The following is an 18,572-nucleotide window of genomic DNA, read 5'->3' as shown; positions in this document are numbered from 1 at the left end:
GCGAGCGCGCAGCGGCCGGAAGCGGGGCGGGGCCGCACCGGTGTCAGCGGCGGCGGCGCGGCCGGCGGGGATGGGCTATGTGGCGGCTGGGTACGGCCTGGGCGCGGCCCGCCGTGCTGCGCGGGGCCCGGGGCCGGCGGGGCCTGGGGAGCGGCGCGCCGGGGGCCGCCTGCGCGGGCGGAGCGGCCGCGGGCTCCTCGGCGGGCGGCCTGGCGCTGCGCTCCCGGCCCGGCCCGAGCGGCGGCGGCGGCGGCTGTGAGTCGGAGGGCGCGTGGGCGGCGGTCCTCGCGGGGGGGCCCGGGGTGCGCGCGGCCCGCGGGGGCGCGGGTCTGGGCAGCGGTGACCCCGGGCCCGGCGCAGCGGTGGCGGCCCGCGGGAAAGGGAGGTGCGAGAACCGCGGCCCCGGCGGTGGCAGCCGCCCCCTGACCGCGTTCCCGGTTCGTCGCTGCCCGGACGGTTAACGGGATGCGGCGGTTTCAGAAGTTGTATGCGCGCACTGCTGAGATGTAGCGCAGCCGAATCGCTTGTCCGGGAGGCGTTCTAGACTCTTCATCCGTACCCGGCGCTGTAGCTAGGCCTGCGAAGTCGGTGGGCACCGCACCGTGACTGGCCTTTCCGAAATTAATTATTTCCCCTGCAGTAAGGGCCGCTAACTGAGGAGCCGTAAGCGTAACGAAAATCTGCTGAAGGAGCGTAGGCGCTCACTGTCTGACTCTGTAGTGTCAAGGACAACGGAGAACTTAAGCTACAACTGTCAGCGTGTGCCACCACGTGTCTGTTACTTGACAGAGTGGTTACCTAGAACCTTAAAGATTGGTAATCCAGCAAATACTGGTATTAGGCAATAGAGAACCTAAAAACTTTGTGGAGGGGCTCACCTTCAGAAGCTCAGTACAACTGTAAGTTAGGAAGACCTCCTTCTTGGTTGTAACTCCTGTTTATTTTCATTCTAGATAAACATCTGATAAAAGAACATGATAGAAAGACAGTTGTAAGTATTTGCATTTTGTTCAGCAAACTATGTACATCGCACAACCTCTTATTTTATTATGATCTGAGTATATGTACGCTATTAACCGTTGGACGTGGCTGTTTAACTGCGTGACATACAGGTGCTGGGTCCGTTACTGGGTCTTACTCTGCAAACATACGCTTACCTAGTTCTGTAAATTGCAATAAAATGGTGATGGATTTGTAGAAGTGCATGGTATTGCTGTAGGGGCAGGTGTCAGTTTGGGCTCAGTGTTGCACGTGTAGCGTTGCAGTTGCCCTATACAACCCTGCCTGCAAGGTGTTTTGTTTTTTTTTTCTTTTGTAAATTCTGGTGCTCACATTGCTGCATTTGGAATCTCATTACTTAAAGCTGTGAATTATTCCAAGACAGCTGAAGTAAAATTCTCTTAGTTTTTTTAATTGTACAGATTTCAGAAAGTAAAATAATAATGCATCTTAAGGCTTAAGCTACTTAGTGGATACTGAAATTGTTACTTCGGTTGGTGTTTATTTTACATTGAAAGTAAAGTCGAAGTCTCTGAGGTGAGTTGTGGCGGTTAGAGGAGCAGCAGCCCAGCGGGTGACCCTCTGAAACTTGGGGGCCCTGGGGAGGGAAGGGAAGTGGGAGCACGGGAAGGCAGCTGGCTCTGCGGGGTACCTGACAGTACAGCTGCCCCTTGCCTGGGAAAGAGACGGTTGGTATAGGTATGTCAGGGAGAGAAACAGCGGTGGTCTGCAGGGAGTCACAACATCCAAACTGATCCCCCATGTCTTCCTCTAAAATAATCTTTACATTCTAAGGAAATACCATGCTAAATATGGAAAGAGTTTATTTTTACATCTGCTGTTTACTACTATGTGGTAGCATGGCTTTTAAAGACGATACTGTTTTTCATCAGATATGTATCGAGGGGAACATTGCAAGTGGAAAAACAACATGCCTGGATTATTTTGCACAAACTACCAGCATTGAGGTACTGGATGAACATTTCTTTGTCTTTTTTTACATCATTAAGCAGTTGCTTGTCTTGACAAAATTGACAGTTAACTTAGAAGCGTTGTCCTTTCTTAGGCTAATGAGAAAGCAGCAGCAGGTTGTGAGCCAGTGCACTTGTTGGTGGACATCTTTAGCTCTCCTTCCCCAACTATTTATAGTCAAATTACAGAAGAGAAATGTAGATCCTAAATAATATAGTTCTGGATGCCAGAATATCAGTAAAACCTGTGGATTAGAGTTTGTACCTCTGTAAAGTAACTGCAACCCTCATGGGTTGGGCATGCTTGGGCATGCTTGTTTGCTCTTTCTTGTCACTTAGATCTTAGATGTATCTTGTAATAAGCAAAGTAAAGACAACGAAGTAATGACGTAAAAATACCGATGTCATGTAACTGAGATCCCAGTAAATGGATGGCTTTTAAAAAAAAAAGAAAAATGTTAGAATTGTTTCTGGGGATTTCTTAGATTGTTGCGGTACTTGATTTCATATTGCTTGGAACAAGATTTGGGGAAGGGCAGGCTTACTGTATTTTAAACAACATCAAGATCAAACCTCAGTGAGCAATTGCTTTTGGGTACATCAGATAGTAATACTTTTCCCGGCAGGCCTGGGAACACATTTGATAGTAAGTCTTAGGATTGCTCATAGAAATGCTGGGTTGCCATACTTTATTTGGTAACTTCACAGGAATGATCCTTATGGAGTAAATAACTATTAACCCAAAGGATAGCAAACTTTAATTTGTATATAGTGCAACATTTTTTAAAAAGCTAATTAACTTCCCAGGCTTATCAGATTCTCTTAGGCCTGGCTCTACAGTATCCTTGGAGTTTTAGACCCTGTTTGAACCAGAGAAGTCTATTGTGATTTTACCTATTCAGGGTAGAAGCTTTTCTGAATAATTTTGTAAAATTTTGAATAAATTTCACTCGTTAGATCACAAAAATAAAATGAAAAGTAGTGTTATAGCATTCTGCTCTCTCTTCCTTTGCTGACAAGTGTTACTCTCTAACAAATTAATTTGTGAGGGAATGAGGAGGTCATTGAAAGACAATCAGTACTCAGCTAAGCCATTCTTTCCCTTACGTCGTACTGATGTTGACTGAAAAAAGTGAAGTTATATCCAGGCTCAGTAGGTAATCAATCCAGCATTTTATTTTGGTGGTTTAAAAATGCTAAAAAGGTATTGTATAATGATATTTCTCTATTTTTAACAGTATTCATTATTACCTTTTGTATTAAAGGATTCAGGACTGTTTTTTGAAGAGGAATGAGCTTTCCAATACAAGTCCTGAATACTCTGACTTACTGAATGAGTATTCATTAAAAAAAGTGTAGGGTCAAATTACGTATTTTGAATCTAAAACATGTTTAACATGGAGTAATTCTTTTTAACAAGGTTTTGACAGAACCGGTGACTAAGTGGAGGAATGTTCGTGGTCATAATATCCTGGTAAGTGGCAGAAATTAATTCTACAATTACTGTTTTAGAAAGACATGCATGAAGACTTCTTACCAATCAGCAAAACTGTTACGAAAGGTTTGGTCATAATATCATGCAGCAAAAAATAACACTCCATGATGCAGATCTTTTACTGTGATTAAGACATGCATATAATAGAAATATTGCACATAAAATGTAGTTTCAGCAAGGGCTGGGTCTTTTATTGGGTATGAGCTAAAGAAACTCACAGAAAGGTAAGCCCTGAGTGTGACTGTTCTTTCTAAATCTACTTACGCCTTTTTCAAAGAAGGGAAGAATGTCTTTGCTATGAAATTACCTCAGAAAGTGAGAGGTGGATCCGATTGGTTAATGTTGTTTTACTGCTGAAGATACAGAAAATGCAGTCCTGTGAGGTGTGGAGAGCTTCTCTTGTCTTTTGGGCAGTCATCGCTTCTTGGAACCATTCCCCACGAGTATGGCCCTTTGTCACAGCTGTGCTCAGAGACAGCAGTCAGGGCTCTGTCTACGTCTGCAGATACACTTTTGCTGGGATGGCTGAAGTGGTTTCTGATGCCAGTCTTCCCTGCTTGTATGATCACCTCAATTGCAAAAGTCTCATTGCTGGCTGAGATGGGTATCTATGCTCAAGCTCACGTGGAACTTGCTGTCAACATAGCGGTGCGGATACACCCCAAACCACATGTGCCCAAACATGTATTTGATGCAATTACTGATGGCATAGGTCCTCTGGAAAAGTAAATTCTCCCTATTAGGAGTTGCTGATGTTTTACTTTCTTATTATTAGTAAAGGGATGGGGCGTGCTTGGCTGTGTCGCAAATCGTCACAGCAATCTGTGCACTTCAGAATACTTTCTCATTCTGATCTTGGACAAGGAGAAAATAAAGGGCACACCTGTGGACTGAAGGCATGCTGCTGACTTGAAGCTTGTCACCTCAGCAAATAGTCACTGAATGATGTCTTATTTTGAGTCAGATCTTTTCTCTGCTTTGCAGGATAGACTGTTGCTTGTAAGTGTATGTGGAATTGCAGCAATCGCAGTCGTGGAAGATATGAGAACTGCTTTGAGGATCCTTTGGGAAGAACAGTTGTCTGTGTTAAGATACCTTTTCTGAGGCCCAGAACATACTGGAGCCATATTTGCATTTCTGGATGGAGTGGGTTTACTGAGAGTCTGTCAGTGCACAAAAATAGAGTAGCAGATATGTTTTTTTAATTACTAAACGTATTTGAACTGTCTAATATGAGCTATGCCTTGGTCCTAACTGTTCCAGGTGCAGACTAATTCCTGTTGACTTCAGCAAGCATTTCAAGTGCTCCACTTAGTGTCTCTAAGGACCAGGACTGTAATCCTTATATCTGTGTTGTGGAGAGCAAATGATCACTTAATTCTTGTCAAACCTGGTGTCAGCTGTTTCAGTGCAGCTCTTTTAGCAATTCTGTCATAGTGCAAAAGCTTATGAAATAACCCAACTTCACTTTTTTTTTTTACTGTTTGACCTAACCAGAACGTCTGTCTGTCTCACGTTCATCTCTAACCCCAGGGCTTAATGTACCAAGATGCATCAAGATGGGGGATAACATTACAGACTTATGTACAGCTTACAATGTTGGAGCAGCATACCAGACCAATGGTAAATAAACATATTTTTCTTTTAATTTAAAAAAGAGTTAGATGCGGTTCTGAGTAATAAATATTTTTAACCTTGTATCCAAAAGTTAAGGTGCTGTTTGCATTCTTTCTTTGTTCCTGCAGTAAGTATGAATTTTTGTGGTGCAAAGACATTGTTAATATGCTCAAACATCTGCCTCCTACCTGCTCAGAGCTTTTACTTCCACAAACTGATACTCCTTTTTTTGCAGCATCCTTATGAGCTAACCTTGCACAAATCTCTTCATCATCACATGTCAATGACTTGCCTGTAATTGGTCTCTATATAAATTTAGCTTTTTCAAATCTTTGGCAGACATTAGGTAATCTTAAAGATAGTGTTAGTATTCATTCCACTGCTCCATGCTGTCTAGCACAAATTTAGCCATTGCTTCTTGTGTTTACCCAAAATACTTTCACTAAATTTGTCTATTGCTTTTTTCAGATGGTTTGCATCCTTTTTTTTTCTTGCAATTTTTTCTTTTTCTGTATCAATTCACACACTCTTTTTATCGAGATCTGTTCATTTCTCTTTCCTTCAAACGTCTCTTGTTACATTCTGTGCTAAATCTTGCATTCCCTGATTGCAAGATCTGATCCTAGGTGGCACACTTACATCTTAATGATTGTTCTTGCATTAGATTTTCTGAGTTTATCAGGGAAAACTTTCAGAAGTACCACATATGATAGTGATACCACATGTATAATCATTAGCTTTTTGGAAGAGGTGTTTTTTCAAGATAATAGAAATCTCATTCTGTTGCAGAAAACGTTCATTGAAAAGTTTCCTGAGCAGCGCCCTGCATTTTAACATATGCTTTGCGGTCGTTTCCCATTTGAGCCTTGCTGGAGCAATTGTTGCTTCCATGGTTGCTAACGTGCAGAATACCTGGTTGGAAAGAGCTCTGCTGGAGTTGCCTTGCTCTGCAGGGGCCGGAGAATGTCAGAGAATCCCTCTTCTCCAAAATGAAGCATGCTCTGAACATGTGCAGGACTGGCTAAGGCAGCAATACTTTGTCAGCTGTAATTATTTCTTTTAAAAAGTTCTGTTTTCTTGTTTATAAGTTTTTCTGATGTTAGGCCTGTGCTGTTGACACACTAATACACCTGAAGGTGGCAGCAATTCAGGTAGCAATAGTTCTGTTCCTCTGGATTGCTGCTTTTTTGTCCCCCTGGTTCACTTCAGCTGCTCAGCTGAATGCTTCTGCACTTACCTTTGAAACTTGCATATGAATAACCAATTAGTTATGTAGGTGTTTGATAATGCAGCAACCATAAGTAAGATTAAGTGTACTTGCTTCTTCTGGTTCCCACCATCACAGTAATTTTTTTTTTTAATCACAAGATCTGGAAGAACTGAGAGTGTTATGTATTTCAAAATGTAAAGGACATGATGTGCAATATAAGCCTGAAAAGAAACAAACATACCGAAAAATGTAAACTAGTCAGTGACTGTCAAGTTTTATTTTGTAGATTTCTCCCATGAGAATGATGGAGCGATCAATTCACAGTGCAAAATACATTTTTGTAGAAAATTTGTATCGAAGGTATGGCATATGATTTTTTTACTTTACTTTTTTGGCTTAATTAGATTTAAAAAAATATTTGATGATTTCTTTCGTAATTTGCATCTAAGCGGTCTGTGAAATCTGTCAGTGCTTTGTTGGAGTGGCAGTACATTTTGTACGGTGCCTACTGGTAGAATAAAACCTGTAGGACGTGGGCCAGACAAGAGCCTTTTTCACAGCTCTTGTGTATTTAGAACATCATATTATTTAGAACACCATTTATTGAAGTTATCTGCTCTCCAGCTGAATACAAAAGTCTTGCTTAAATCAAAGCAAACACATACTGAACAGGTCAAAACCCATGAGGATATAAAGAATAACACTGTAGGAGGGAGAGAACTCAATGGTGTTATCCCACCTAGCATCCAGGATTGACATTTCTTGCAAGCAGGAGCTCGAGTGACAAGCGTTCCAGCCCTCACGTGCTTTGCTCAGAATCAGGATTCATAGGATCAAAATAGCCTGAAAACCTTGGTAGGCTACTGAGTAAAGAAAGAACAAGAGCTGTTTGTCTCTAAATGTCGCTTTCTGAAGCAAGTCCCCACCCCCAGGTGCGCTTGGGCTGTAGGTACAGCAATCGGGCCTAACCTGGGTTGGTTTGTTCTGGGGGATAAGATTGTGGCCCGAGACAGAAAAAGCGTTTATTACCTGGCTGACTTGTAACTCGTCCATCCCATACTAACTGAAGCAGTGCAGTAACTAGCACTGTTGTGTTTTTGTGTTTTGTTTTGTTTAGAATGCCTGACCTTATATTGAGAAGTGTATGTAACAGATCATTGTTTTAATGGATTTTTCGGTGGTCTGAAGAGATAAAACCAGTTTCTTGCCCTTGTCTGCAGGGAGAATGTCTGCATGCCACAAGATGGCATCCATGCTACGTTAGCTCCTAGTCTGTTACTGGAACTGCTTTGAAAGTTGAGATGTGCACAGTAAGATGCGAGACAAACAGAAAGAGACATTATTTATCCCAGTCTGTATGCAGTGGAAATGTACTGGAATGTCATTCTCATTTTTAATTAATGACTTTTTTTTTCTTCTCATTGTTGACGAAGTGGTTTTGTCCCAAAGACTGAGAACTTTGTTGCTATGAGGCTAAGTCTGCTTCTGTCAACTCTATGTATTCATTTTGTAATAACATTTTTAAGGGCATCTAAGAAGTTTCATGGCTTCAGCACTTTTTAATGCTGGACAGAAGGCATTTGCTTTGTTTTGTTACAGCAAGCTAGAAGCCAGCTGATGCTACCAATAGCAAATGGAAATATGATATAAGGGTGTGTAAAAGCATTATAAATAAGACAAGGAAAAATTGGGGCTACATGTTGAGTCACCTTAAAAAAATAAGTAAATCTGACCTCCCTCGTATCCTGTCTCCAGTGGTGGCCAGAAGTACTTGAAAAGAGTGTAAGAACAGGGTAAGCATTTATTGTAATTCCTGAGTATATCCAGTAACTTACAGTTTAGGGACTTCCTTATTCAGAGTGGTTTCTCTCTATTTAGTATTTAGGATTTTCTCTTCCATGAACCTGTCCAGTAACAGAGAGGCAGTACCCCTGTGACTTAAAACAACTTCTGTACAGCCCATATTAGGGGGTAGGGAAAGTCATCTTAGTAACTGCAGGTTTGTTCATCTACCTCAGTATTTAGCAGAACTTCAGAGCAAATGATGAAGGAAAGAATAATTAAAGCTTTGGACAAAAATGTAAAGTCAGTGACCAATAACACATCCTGCTGTTACACTAATCTAGTAATTGTGTTTTGTAACATCCCCCCCCGCAACAAAGACACTTATCAATCTGAAGTTATGTATTTATCAAGGAGGTTTGGGAGACTTTCATGGCTGATGATTCATAACTGCAGAAGTTGGTGGTGTAACGTGATGGGAAATCCCACTGAAGTGAGATATTGAAAGGGTTCATATCAGGCTGGGAGGAGGTTACTCATGTTGGATCAGCCTTCGGACTGACACTTTGATACAAAGGGTGAGAATATGCTAATAAATTCTGTCATTCAGTTGAACTGACAACAGAAATTTCAACTATAAGTTGAAAGATTGTAGGTTGAAAAGCAGAAAAATATATATATATATTTACAGATAAATAAAAATTGATCACAAAATGCTGCTAGTATTGTGTAGCCCAGACAACAGTAAATGTGACTCTTGGAAGTACCTGGCAAAGCGCTTCCAGGAGGGAGAAGGAAATCTTGGTGCTTTTTACACAGCTTTTATGAGAGCTTTTTAACATTACTTTTTATGCTTCTAACTGCTCATTCATGATCTGTGAACTAAAAGTGAAACAGGTGTGAAACTGAGATACTGGAATGATCAAAAAAATGGAAAGCTTGTTTAAAGGGACAAAACCAGCTTGACATATTCATACAGAAAAGTTGGGAGAATAGACTTGTCGCCTATGGGCACACCGTGTGCGAACACAAAAAAATGGGAAAGAGTTAATTGAAATTGGAAGACTATAATAACAAAAGAATTATTAGATACAAAAAGGCTGCGGATATATTAAGGGCAAAAAATTACAAGATGGTGTCTTTGCCACCAGAGGAACAAAGGGAAAATACAAACTTTATGCTTTATACCCTGTGGCAGGGGAAAGGCCTCCCCATGCTGTGTTTTTTGTTCAACTGCTGCATGAGAATTTTGAAAATCATTCTGTAACTAAAGGGACTTTGCAAAGGAAAATGTCTTCGTATCCTTCAGAGGCTTTTTCTTTCCTTGTTACTATTTCCTAGAAGGAATCTCCTGTCTCTGTAGGGTAGTGATTGTAGTTCTTGTGTAGGTTAGTCAACATGCAAAAATCATGCAGGGAACACAGGAGAGGTTGCCCATTGTAGAAACTGAATTTTGCCTGTCTGATGGAAGGTCTGGAAAACAAAACTGACTGAACGTATCTTTAAATTTTCCTGAAAATGTTATAAAAAACCCCTCAGGCTCAAACTATTCCAACAGGTATCTTTAGCAAAGGGATTGTTAAATAGCTGTATGACAGGCATTTTCCCATTAAAAGTATGTGAAAATGAAATAGAATTTTTTATTCAAAATAAGACTCAGACTGAATGGGGCAAGCTTGTTGCCAGGAGCAGAGGTTATTTTCAGTTTTCTTTTCTTGAAGAGAAGGTATTGCTTAGAGTTCCAGTCTCAAAGATGGAAAATAATCCCTTGTTATCTCTATTCTATGCAATCTCTTCTCCTTTAGGAGAATAATTAGTTTAAGCAAGGGATGAAGAGCTGTGGAATATCAGAAATACCAGCTCTTGTTTCATCCAGTGTCACTCAGTATTTGTGTTTTGGCTTTGCAGGCTTTTTCCCAGAGAGAGAGAAATAAAATAAGATTTACGATGATGATGGAAGGTTTAAATTGTGAGCAATTGCTGTGAGCTTCTCCGGCATGCATAGATATGCATGAGTGTCCAAGTTCTTACTGCGATTGCACATCTGAGTTTAGCACTGAGAGACATGCTCATGTTAGGTGTAAAACTGTAGAAGAATTTTAAATGTGTGCACGTGAGTATGTGTGGTATGTTACAGGGTAAGCACTAGCAATTCCCATTTGAATTCATAGTTATTTATGATATAAAGCTTGTTCCACTTGTGTTTAACTGTACTTGGTAGGAGTCAGATGTCAGCAAACTTTGGAGATGAAAACACCCTTTACTGCCTTTTGTGGCACATACATGGACTGATGCGTTAGAAGAATAGCAGTGAATGGTGTTATGCCATTTCTTGGGTGCTGTGGGAGGCAAGATATTCAGCTGGATGGCAGATAGAGTATGAATACTGGTTTTGTTTTCTTGCATACTGAAGTGGAAATATCTTTCTGGATTATCTTCATTCAGTTTTGCCAGTGATCAAAGCATGTTGCCAGGAGAATGGTTGAGGAATCTCTTCAGCACTCTTTAAAATGTTGCAACTGGTCTTAATTCAGCTGGAGAGGACAGGAGCCTCTCAACCCCATCTCTTTTTCATATTTCTATTGCAGAGGCATTTAGGAAAGAGTGTGGAGTTATGTTACTATCACTAGTTTTGAAGACAGAATAATGTAAAACTGGTAATATTTGACTGTTTAGGAATATGGTAATAACTGAAAATTCTGATACTATTAAAACATAGTACATGATTCTACGTATTATACATCTGTAGACTCCCTTTTAAATGAGTTGTTTGATATTTTATTATTCTTACTGAGATAACTTCGGGACAGTTGTCTCCAATATTATCTATGCTCTCTGAATACAGAGTTCAAATTAAGCATGTTGAAAACTTCAGCACACAAATATTTCTTACAGTGGCAGTATATTTTATTTACATGGTGTCATTATTTTTTCACTACTCTTTACTATGGCACCTGTCAGCGCTGCTTAGCAAATCAAGCCTTTCTGGTGACATGCACTGCAGTAGTTCAGATATATTTGAAATGATCCTGATATAAACAACTTGAGCAATAAATACCATTGGCACTAATTTGTTGTTGTTATATAAATGTGAACGTGGCAGTGTTTTTCTTCTTAGTCACCAAGTAATTATTTCTTCAGTGTAGTGGGAAAAATAATTAATGTTTGTAACATAATAATAGAAACTTTGTGTTAGTACTCTTTTTTAAAGAAAAAGATTTGGTCTTTCTATTGTATAAACAATGCTTCATGAGGCCTTGAATTTGGGTGTGCATAATATTGGTCTTGTTTTCATTTTGCGTACGCTGGAGTAAATTGGGAGTAATTGTAGTTAGGTAGAAAAAAAAGAGTTTAGAATTGATCTGTGCATGCTGTTCAGTGAGTAATGACTTTCATCTTTGTTTAGCGGAAAAATGCCAGAGGTGGATTATGTTGTCCTAACTGAATGGTTTGACTGGATCCAGAACAACACTGATGTTTCGGTTGATTTGATAGGTAAAATTTTGATGGGATCTGGAGGGGCATGTTTGTGGGTAGGTTTCCTTACTGGAAGGAAGAATAATTCTTGTTTCTGGAGTCATAAATAACCACATTATTCAATATGACGGTGGTTGCAATGTGTAGCATCAGACAGCATGAATTTGTGGATGGTTCATAGATCGATTAACAGTAATGCCAAAGGGGAAGTTCAGCCGTGGTACCCAAGTCAGGATTCTTTCCTTCTAAGTTTGTGAAGTAAGTTTCTTCTTTGCTTTTAAAGCTGATCCTTGAAGATAACTATTATAATTTTTGTTATGACAGTTTATCTGCAGACTTCTCCTGAAGTTTGTTATGAGAGGTTAAAGAGAAGATGCAGAGAAGAGGAAAAGATCATTCCTCTGGTAAGGAGTTCCTTCAATATATGTGGTTAAAATGAGCTTTGAAAAAATAATGATTCCAATCTAAATACTGAAATAATATCCTGAGTGTGTTGCCAAAATGTGGTGCAGCTGTTTCCACTGCAAACTAAAACTTCAGTATTTAATTTTTATTTATTTTTAAAAAATGGTCTGTCATGCACACTGACTTTCCCAAGTGTTATGTTTTAGTAATAGGTGTACTACAGCTGACTGTTTAGGTGGAGAATTAGTCAACTGTTAATCTTGTCGAAGGTGTAAAAAGGCAACTGCTTTTGTATCATTAAATGGCATAAAAGCACCCAGTCGAAGCACAAATGCCTGTGCATGCAGGTGCTGAAGATTTACGTGGGCACTTTCTATTGTCTGCTATTACCAGGATGTTTATGCATGAAAAGCGTCTCTGTGTCTGAAAAAGAAGCAACTTCTTGAAAATTGTTAGTGTGCAAATCTGCTTAAAAATAAACTCTAGTACCTGAACGTTCACTTCTTGTGTCACAGTGGCCCTTCATTTAAACATGCTTTCTCCTAAAGAAAGGCTAACTACAAATAAATGTAGTTACAGAAGACACACTGTATACTACAGAGGTATCTCTAGTGTTGGGTAGTTCAGTAGAAGCAATTGTCAGTTGAAGATATATGCAAAGAACTAAATTTTGGAGAACAAATCCTTGCTATAATGGATTTGAAGACACATTGTGTAACTTCGCAGCTCTACTGAGGGGTAGCAATTATGAATGAAAAGTATTAAGTGGTCTCCATGAAAAAAACCTAATAGTTGATGACAGGCAGAAATGCTTTTAGAGGAAACTTGAGTCAGAGTTAGGAGAAAGTGAACTGGGAATTTCAGAAAAACGTATTGACACAGAAAGTGCCTTCAATACATACTCTTTGCAGTCTTGCCGTTTTTGTTCTTACTTCTTTGTTGTATTTTTCTCTGTAAAATCTTGAGCCCCATTATATCTACGGGAGAGAAATGTGGTTCTTGATCTTAAGAGGAACCGAGAGCCCTGTGGTCCTGCAAGCTGTGTCTTTGAGGTTCTTCATGGAGTAAAACCTTATACTGGGAATTAACTTTTCTCAGAAGCCTGATGCTTTTTATTTTTGTTAGTGGAAATATCTGATACTGGCTTTTATATGTAGTTCTTAACTACTTACCAAATGTATCAAATTTACAATGTGTGTTTCATCCCTGGGCATATGTGTTATTGTGTTATTTGAATGCCTCTCTTCTAGGAGTATTTAAAAGCTATTCATCAGCTCTACGAAGAGTGGCTCATTAAACATACACTGTTTGAAGTTTCCTGCCCAGTGCTTGTGAGTATCATTTTAGTTATAACCGATTAAGCATATGGAGGATTGTACTCTTCAAATATTAAGAGTGTTATTTAGTGGAAAAGTAAATAATTCTGCTTTTCTAATAAACTTTGGAGAAGGAAAACCTCAGAAAAATGTTTACAGCTATCCATAGTGTATAGCATAAAAATCTGGTCTTCCATCTCTTTGGTGGAATTTGAGGGCCTGTTTGCTGTAATTGTTTGCAGGATCAGACATGAAGCTTTTCAATGAATGCCAAATTCTGAGCAGAAGGCTAATTGGACAGATCTCTAGGAGTACATCAGTTTGGCTTCCATGGTAGTCCTGTTCTATTTTGTTCAAAAGCAGCCATGTTTTATGGTGTCAATTATTGCTAATGTTCACGTTCTTCTTTTCAAGGTTATTGGAGCTGACCATGACATGCAGACTATGATAGAAAAATATGAAGAAAACCGGGACCAAATACTAAACCCATATAATATGCAACACCATTTATAGAAGTCCGTGGTTGTATTTTTAAAAACATGCTTATGAAGTGTGATTGGGGGGCAATTTTGAGTATTTTTAGTATTTCTAAATATAATGGTTTTTGCTTTTGAATTACACTTTGTAGAATGTTGTGGAATTAATTCTAAGAAATGTTCAGGTAAACAGACTATAAACGAATTCCTTTTCATATTTTTAGGTTCTCCATCAGCTTTAGTATGTCTATTCTATTCAGCTAAAATACGTCTGTGTCCCGTTTCCCACTTCACTACTGCTTACTATAAGTAACCTAAGTTTCTTCTTTTTTTTCCGCCAAGACAACCCTGTTTTTGTAATTTGAAAGAAAGGGTTCCATACAAGAGGTGGAATGTCCTTTATTATTACTAGAGGAAGCAAATGTAGTGCATCAAGTTAAAGTAGCCCTGTTAAATAGCTCTTGTCAGGTTAAAATAGGGGGTCTTACTGTAATCCTACCTACGCTAGTACAATTTCATTGAATTAATTAATTTTCTTCTGCTTTACACAATACAGCTTCAATAGTTCTGGAGATAACTATGCACTAGTATAATCCCACTGAATGCAGTGGCAAAAAAAGAATAACAGTTTTCGTAAGCGATTGCAGAATGGCTCTGAGGCTTTTTTTTAAGCTAGGTTTTTAAAAAGGCTTACTTCTCTCTAGGGTTCATGAAATCACTGGCCCTGCTATGGCTGAGTTGAGGACTAGTGAAAATACAGGGTGCACAGAACTGTATTATTGTTCCTTTCACATGGTTATAAAAAACCCTAGAATTGATTTTTTTAACTATTTTGGATTCTTTGATTGTATTCTTTTAATATAAAGAAAAATACAGATGGTTCTTTGGGTTTATATCTCGATCAGTTTATTGTGACTTACAGGTACTTGGAGAGTAGAGAAAAATAGTGGGGGTTTCATTCTTACACTTGCTAGCTGAAGTGTTGAGTTGCCCTTAATTTCTGCTTTACCCTCCGAGTTTTGTCTTCAAGATAATCCTTTTAATGCAGCAGTTCTGACTGTTTTCACATTACTTTTTCTGTTTCATTTTAGGGGAATGATTCCTGAAGTACAGCATCTGCTTCCCCACCCCCCACAACAGTTTTGGTTGGTTTAATTGGAGAAAGCAAGGTTAACAGTGCTATAAAATGCACTTACATTAATGTAGCTGAGCATCTGTCATAGCTTTGTAGTGAACGCTCCTAAAAATGGCTAATGTCCAAGACTTCAGTTGGTTCTCTGATCACTTATTACACACATTTGTCTGTAGCTTGTTGGAGGATATAAATATTCTGTTTCTTGGCTTGTCTATGTTTCACCTGACTTTGAACGATATCTGATAGTATTGCTTTTGGAGATCACTACTTTTGTTTTGTAGTTTTGTGGTACCTGGTTTTGTGGTATGCCTGAAACTCATTGTATTGAAATGACCGCACTGTTTTCCAAGTCAGGAAATGCAGTTCATTTCTTATTTCCATCTGGTGGGATATTTTTTTTTTCCAAATCAGTACAAGTTAATAATGATGAGCGAACTGAGAGAACATTTCCTAGTGAAGTACTATATTAATATACTAAAGCTTGTGAACCCACTATTGACATTCTGTTGTTCTGTTGTAAAGCTTTAGAATTCTGGCTTAAAAATAAGATTTTCTGTGTTAAGTAATGATATTCCTTATTGAAGCTTATTTGTAGGAGGATAGCAGTCATTCTTGAAACCTTCTGTTAAACTTTCCAAGTTTTTTCTTCTGTAAGAGACCAAAATATTTATTTGGAAATAGTTCTATAAATTTGAAGTTCAGTCATCTGTAGTTTGTTCTTAATTCTAATGTCATTGTGGTTTGTAGAAGCCAAGCATGTATATTTTGCACACAGTCCAGAAAAAAGCACTTAATTGTTTTGTACAGAGAACCTTACAGTACAAAGAATCTCACTGTTATCTTTTGGCTTTTGAAAGCAATGTATGCCTTTTGGTAATTTTTTTTTTCTTCTTCATAATATCAAACCAGTAGTTTGGATGTGGGTTATTGATATTCATAATTACAATAGACTATAAAGGAATCATTTATATAACTTATTAAAAATTACATATGCAGTGGCTACAGGGAACATGTTTATTTTATGTTTTGCTATCTATTAATTTTCATGTGTAGATTTTCATGTACAGGAAGTTTGGGGTTTTTAATGAGAACTGGGAACAAAACCAAACAAATTGCTTATGTGTCATAAATGTAAAATGTTTGCAGTCTGCTATAGATGTGTAGATAAAAATACTGTAGTAATCATAAATAGCTGTTTTTAAGCCTGGAATTTGCTTTTATTTCCTGAAATCCCTCAGTTGTGAGGGGAGGGGAAAAAAGGGCAATCAGCATTATTCTGATAAATGTTTTGTTCCTGTTATGACTAAGAAGCAGTGATTGGGTAGCGAGTTGCAAAATGCCACACAAAGTACTCTGTCTCTGTAGGCAGACTGAACTTCAGTACCAGTGGAATGGATCATATAAACAAGCTGCCACTTCTCTTGCCTTTTCAGATCTGGTCCCTAAGTTGGATGTAGCCTATACTTGTAGAGTGAACCATACATAACCAGTTTTGCATACATTTTGGCTATTCTGGAGTATATTGTAGCAATACATGAGAAGAGTAATAAATTGCATTTTTTTAATTACTTCTGTCATGATGAGTTCCACATTTACGCTGCAATACGTGTGAAAAGTGATTACTTTGTTCTGTATTGCCTTTTCCTTACTGCATTCTTGGTCTGAATAGATGATCTCTTCTCCAGCCTTTGGTATTTACTTTGTCCTGGAGAAGGTCTTAGCAAATCAGTAACATCTGGGAGCACCATATGAATTGATCTGAAGTAAGACAGAGAGACTGGCAAAAATTAAAATGTTAAACAGTTGCATTCTCTTAATCTGGCCTTTTGTGTATTTCTTCTAGCACAGGAAATGTGTTTAGGAGATCTTCCTTGTTTGATTAAACATTTCAGAGGTGACTTACCAAATCTGTAGGCCTTAAGAAACCTTGAAAATTGTTTTCACCAGTGTAATTAACACACAAAACTACTGCCAACACCAGGATATAATCCAGCATCTCTCTTGAGTACAATTCCTCCTGCGGAGAGATGCTGTAGGAAATGCTAGGTATTCTGCTATCAGTTGCTATGAAAAGATTCAGACCTGAAGGTCTCGGTCCTTCTCCTGAATAATGGTTCTCCTAGCAAGTTACTGTCCTGTTTCAGGACTTGGAGAATCCGCTCATTTCTGTAGCATATGGAGGTTTAAGTCAACATGGTGCATTTCTAAAGCAGGATAAAGTCAGGTGAGAATTACAGTGGTGTATTGTCGTCGTCCCCTGCAAGCATTTTAGGGGGCTGACAAAAAGTTGCGAGCTTTTTTTGGATGAAAAGTAGTTTCAGAACAAAAACTAGTGCTTGGTAGATTAATTCCTACACAAGAGAAATGTAGTTTTCTGTCCAGTCCAGATGAATTTTTTTAATCCATCATTTATCACTTTTTAAAGAGGCTGGTATGTGGCAATTATTTGTGCTGTATCAGGATCGGGGCACCATTTTGCTGAGTGTTATGTAAACATACACCTACAAGAGTGATCTCTGAACAAATTCAGAGGTTCAATAAGGAGAGTGACAGAATAGAGGAGCTGTGTTTGTCACCTGCATATTGCATACATACTACTTGATTTTACTTATTTTTATGCCAGAAGGCTTTGAGTTGAATCCTCTGCTCTACCCTAGAGCCCTCTGTCTGGTAACAGTGATACATTCCTCCCTTGCATCCCCCAGAAAAAGTATTGAGCTGTTAGGACTTCCACTGTGAGTATGCTGCTCTGCAGACAACGCTATTTTACATCCCAATCCTAACTACAGTTTTTTCACTACTTAATGCTTTGAAATGAGCCTTGTGAGATTTAATTGGCTCTCTCACTTGGAGAGCTGTGCCAATTAATTTCCAATGGGTGGGACCTTTAGCTGTGGTGGTAGGTTACGGGTGGTTATTCTCCTTGTGTTTAGGTACAAGTAAGGTAGAAAATGATAAAGCAGCATTTCATAAATTGTCTTTTTGTGGTGAGATGGCTCTGAACACTAGACACCTGTATTTTCATCAGTGCTTTGCAAGGCCTTGCCAGTCCCTCTCAGGAATACTTTGTCTCAGGGAATTAATTGTTTTTTAAAACTGTCATTTGTCATTCTGGAGCAAACTGTATTTTTTTTTCTACATTTAGTGTCTGCATGCTTTCCAGTTGTGGGGTTTTTTTGGGTGGTTTTGGGGTTTTTTTTGTCTTAACACTGAAATTTGGTTTTCATCTTTGGCTTTAAAAACAAGTTTGTTCTAAACCCAAGGTATGCTTCTTGAGCACCTTAGCTCCAGACAGGGCAAGGGTATATGTGTGATATGAATGTTAAAGAGACCCAGCGGGGAGAGATTGCATGAGTGAGTATTGCCCAGCTACCAGGTCTGCTGCCCGAGCTCAGTGGCTGCACTGATCAAAAGAGAATTTCTCTAATCCAAGGCTTGGGGGAGCTAAGCCATTCAAAGTGGTTGTGTGTAGCATATAAATTTAGGAACAGAATTGGCCTTATGTTTCTATGATGGAAAGACATCCAATCAGTCAGTAAATCCCCATTCAATTCATAGACAATCAGGACCAGCTGTAGCACAATTAAAGCTGACAGCTCACCAGAGGATAAGCATACATTTTACAAATACAAATCACCTTCCTTTAGAAAGGGGCCCAGGCAGCTCTCTTACTGGCTAGCAGTGCTGCT

At 39.1% G+C, this 18,572-nt stretch overlaps 1 protein-coding gene across 3 annotated transcripts; it reads left to right on the top strand.

Moving 5' to 3' along the window:
* Nucleotides 1-12: 12 nt before the first annotated feature.
* TK2 (thymidine kinase 2) lies at nucleotides 13-16,696 on the top strand. Of its 3 annotated transcripts, XM_054840334.1 has the most exons (11): nucleotides 78-255; nucleotides 954-991; nucleotides 1,893-1,967; nucleotides 3,391-3,444; nucleotides 4,999-5,088; nucleotides 6,579-6,652; nucleotides 11,481-11,569; nucleotides 11,876-11,955; nucleotides 13,207-13,287; nucleotides 13,687-13,787; nucleotides 14,840-16,696. In XM_054840334.1, the coding sequence occupies exons 1-10, from the start codon at nucleotides 78-80 to the stop codon at nucleotides 13,783-13,785; spliced, it is 858 nt and encodes a 285-aa protein (XP_054696309.1). In that variant the 3' UTR covers nucleotides 13,786-13,787; nucleotides 14,840-16,696. The 3 variants fall into 3 exon arrangements, with proteins under 3 accessions (XP_054696310.1, XP_054696309.1, XP_054696311.1); XM_054840335.1 differs by having other exon boundaries at nucleotides 13-90; nucleotides 13,687-16,696; XM_054840336.1 differs by having other exon boundaries at nucleotides 13,687-16,696.
* The last annotated feature ends 1,876 nt before the right edge of the window (nucleotides 16,697-18,572 follow it).

This window comes from Grus americana, chromosome 13, assembly GCF_028858705.1.
Source record: "Grus americana isolate bGruAme1 chromosome 13, bGruAme1.mat, whole genome shotgun sequence".
In the NCBI taxonomy this organism is placed as follows: Eukaryota; Metazoa; Chordata; class Aves; order Gruiformes; family Gruidae; genus Grus; species Grus americana.
The sequence above is the reverse complement of the archived record's forward strand: the minus strand, read 5'-3'. Positions and strand labels throughout refer to the sequence as shown.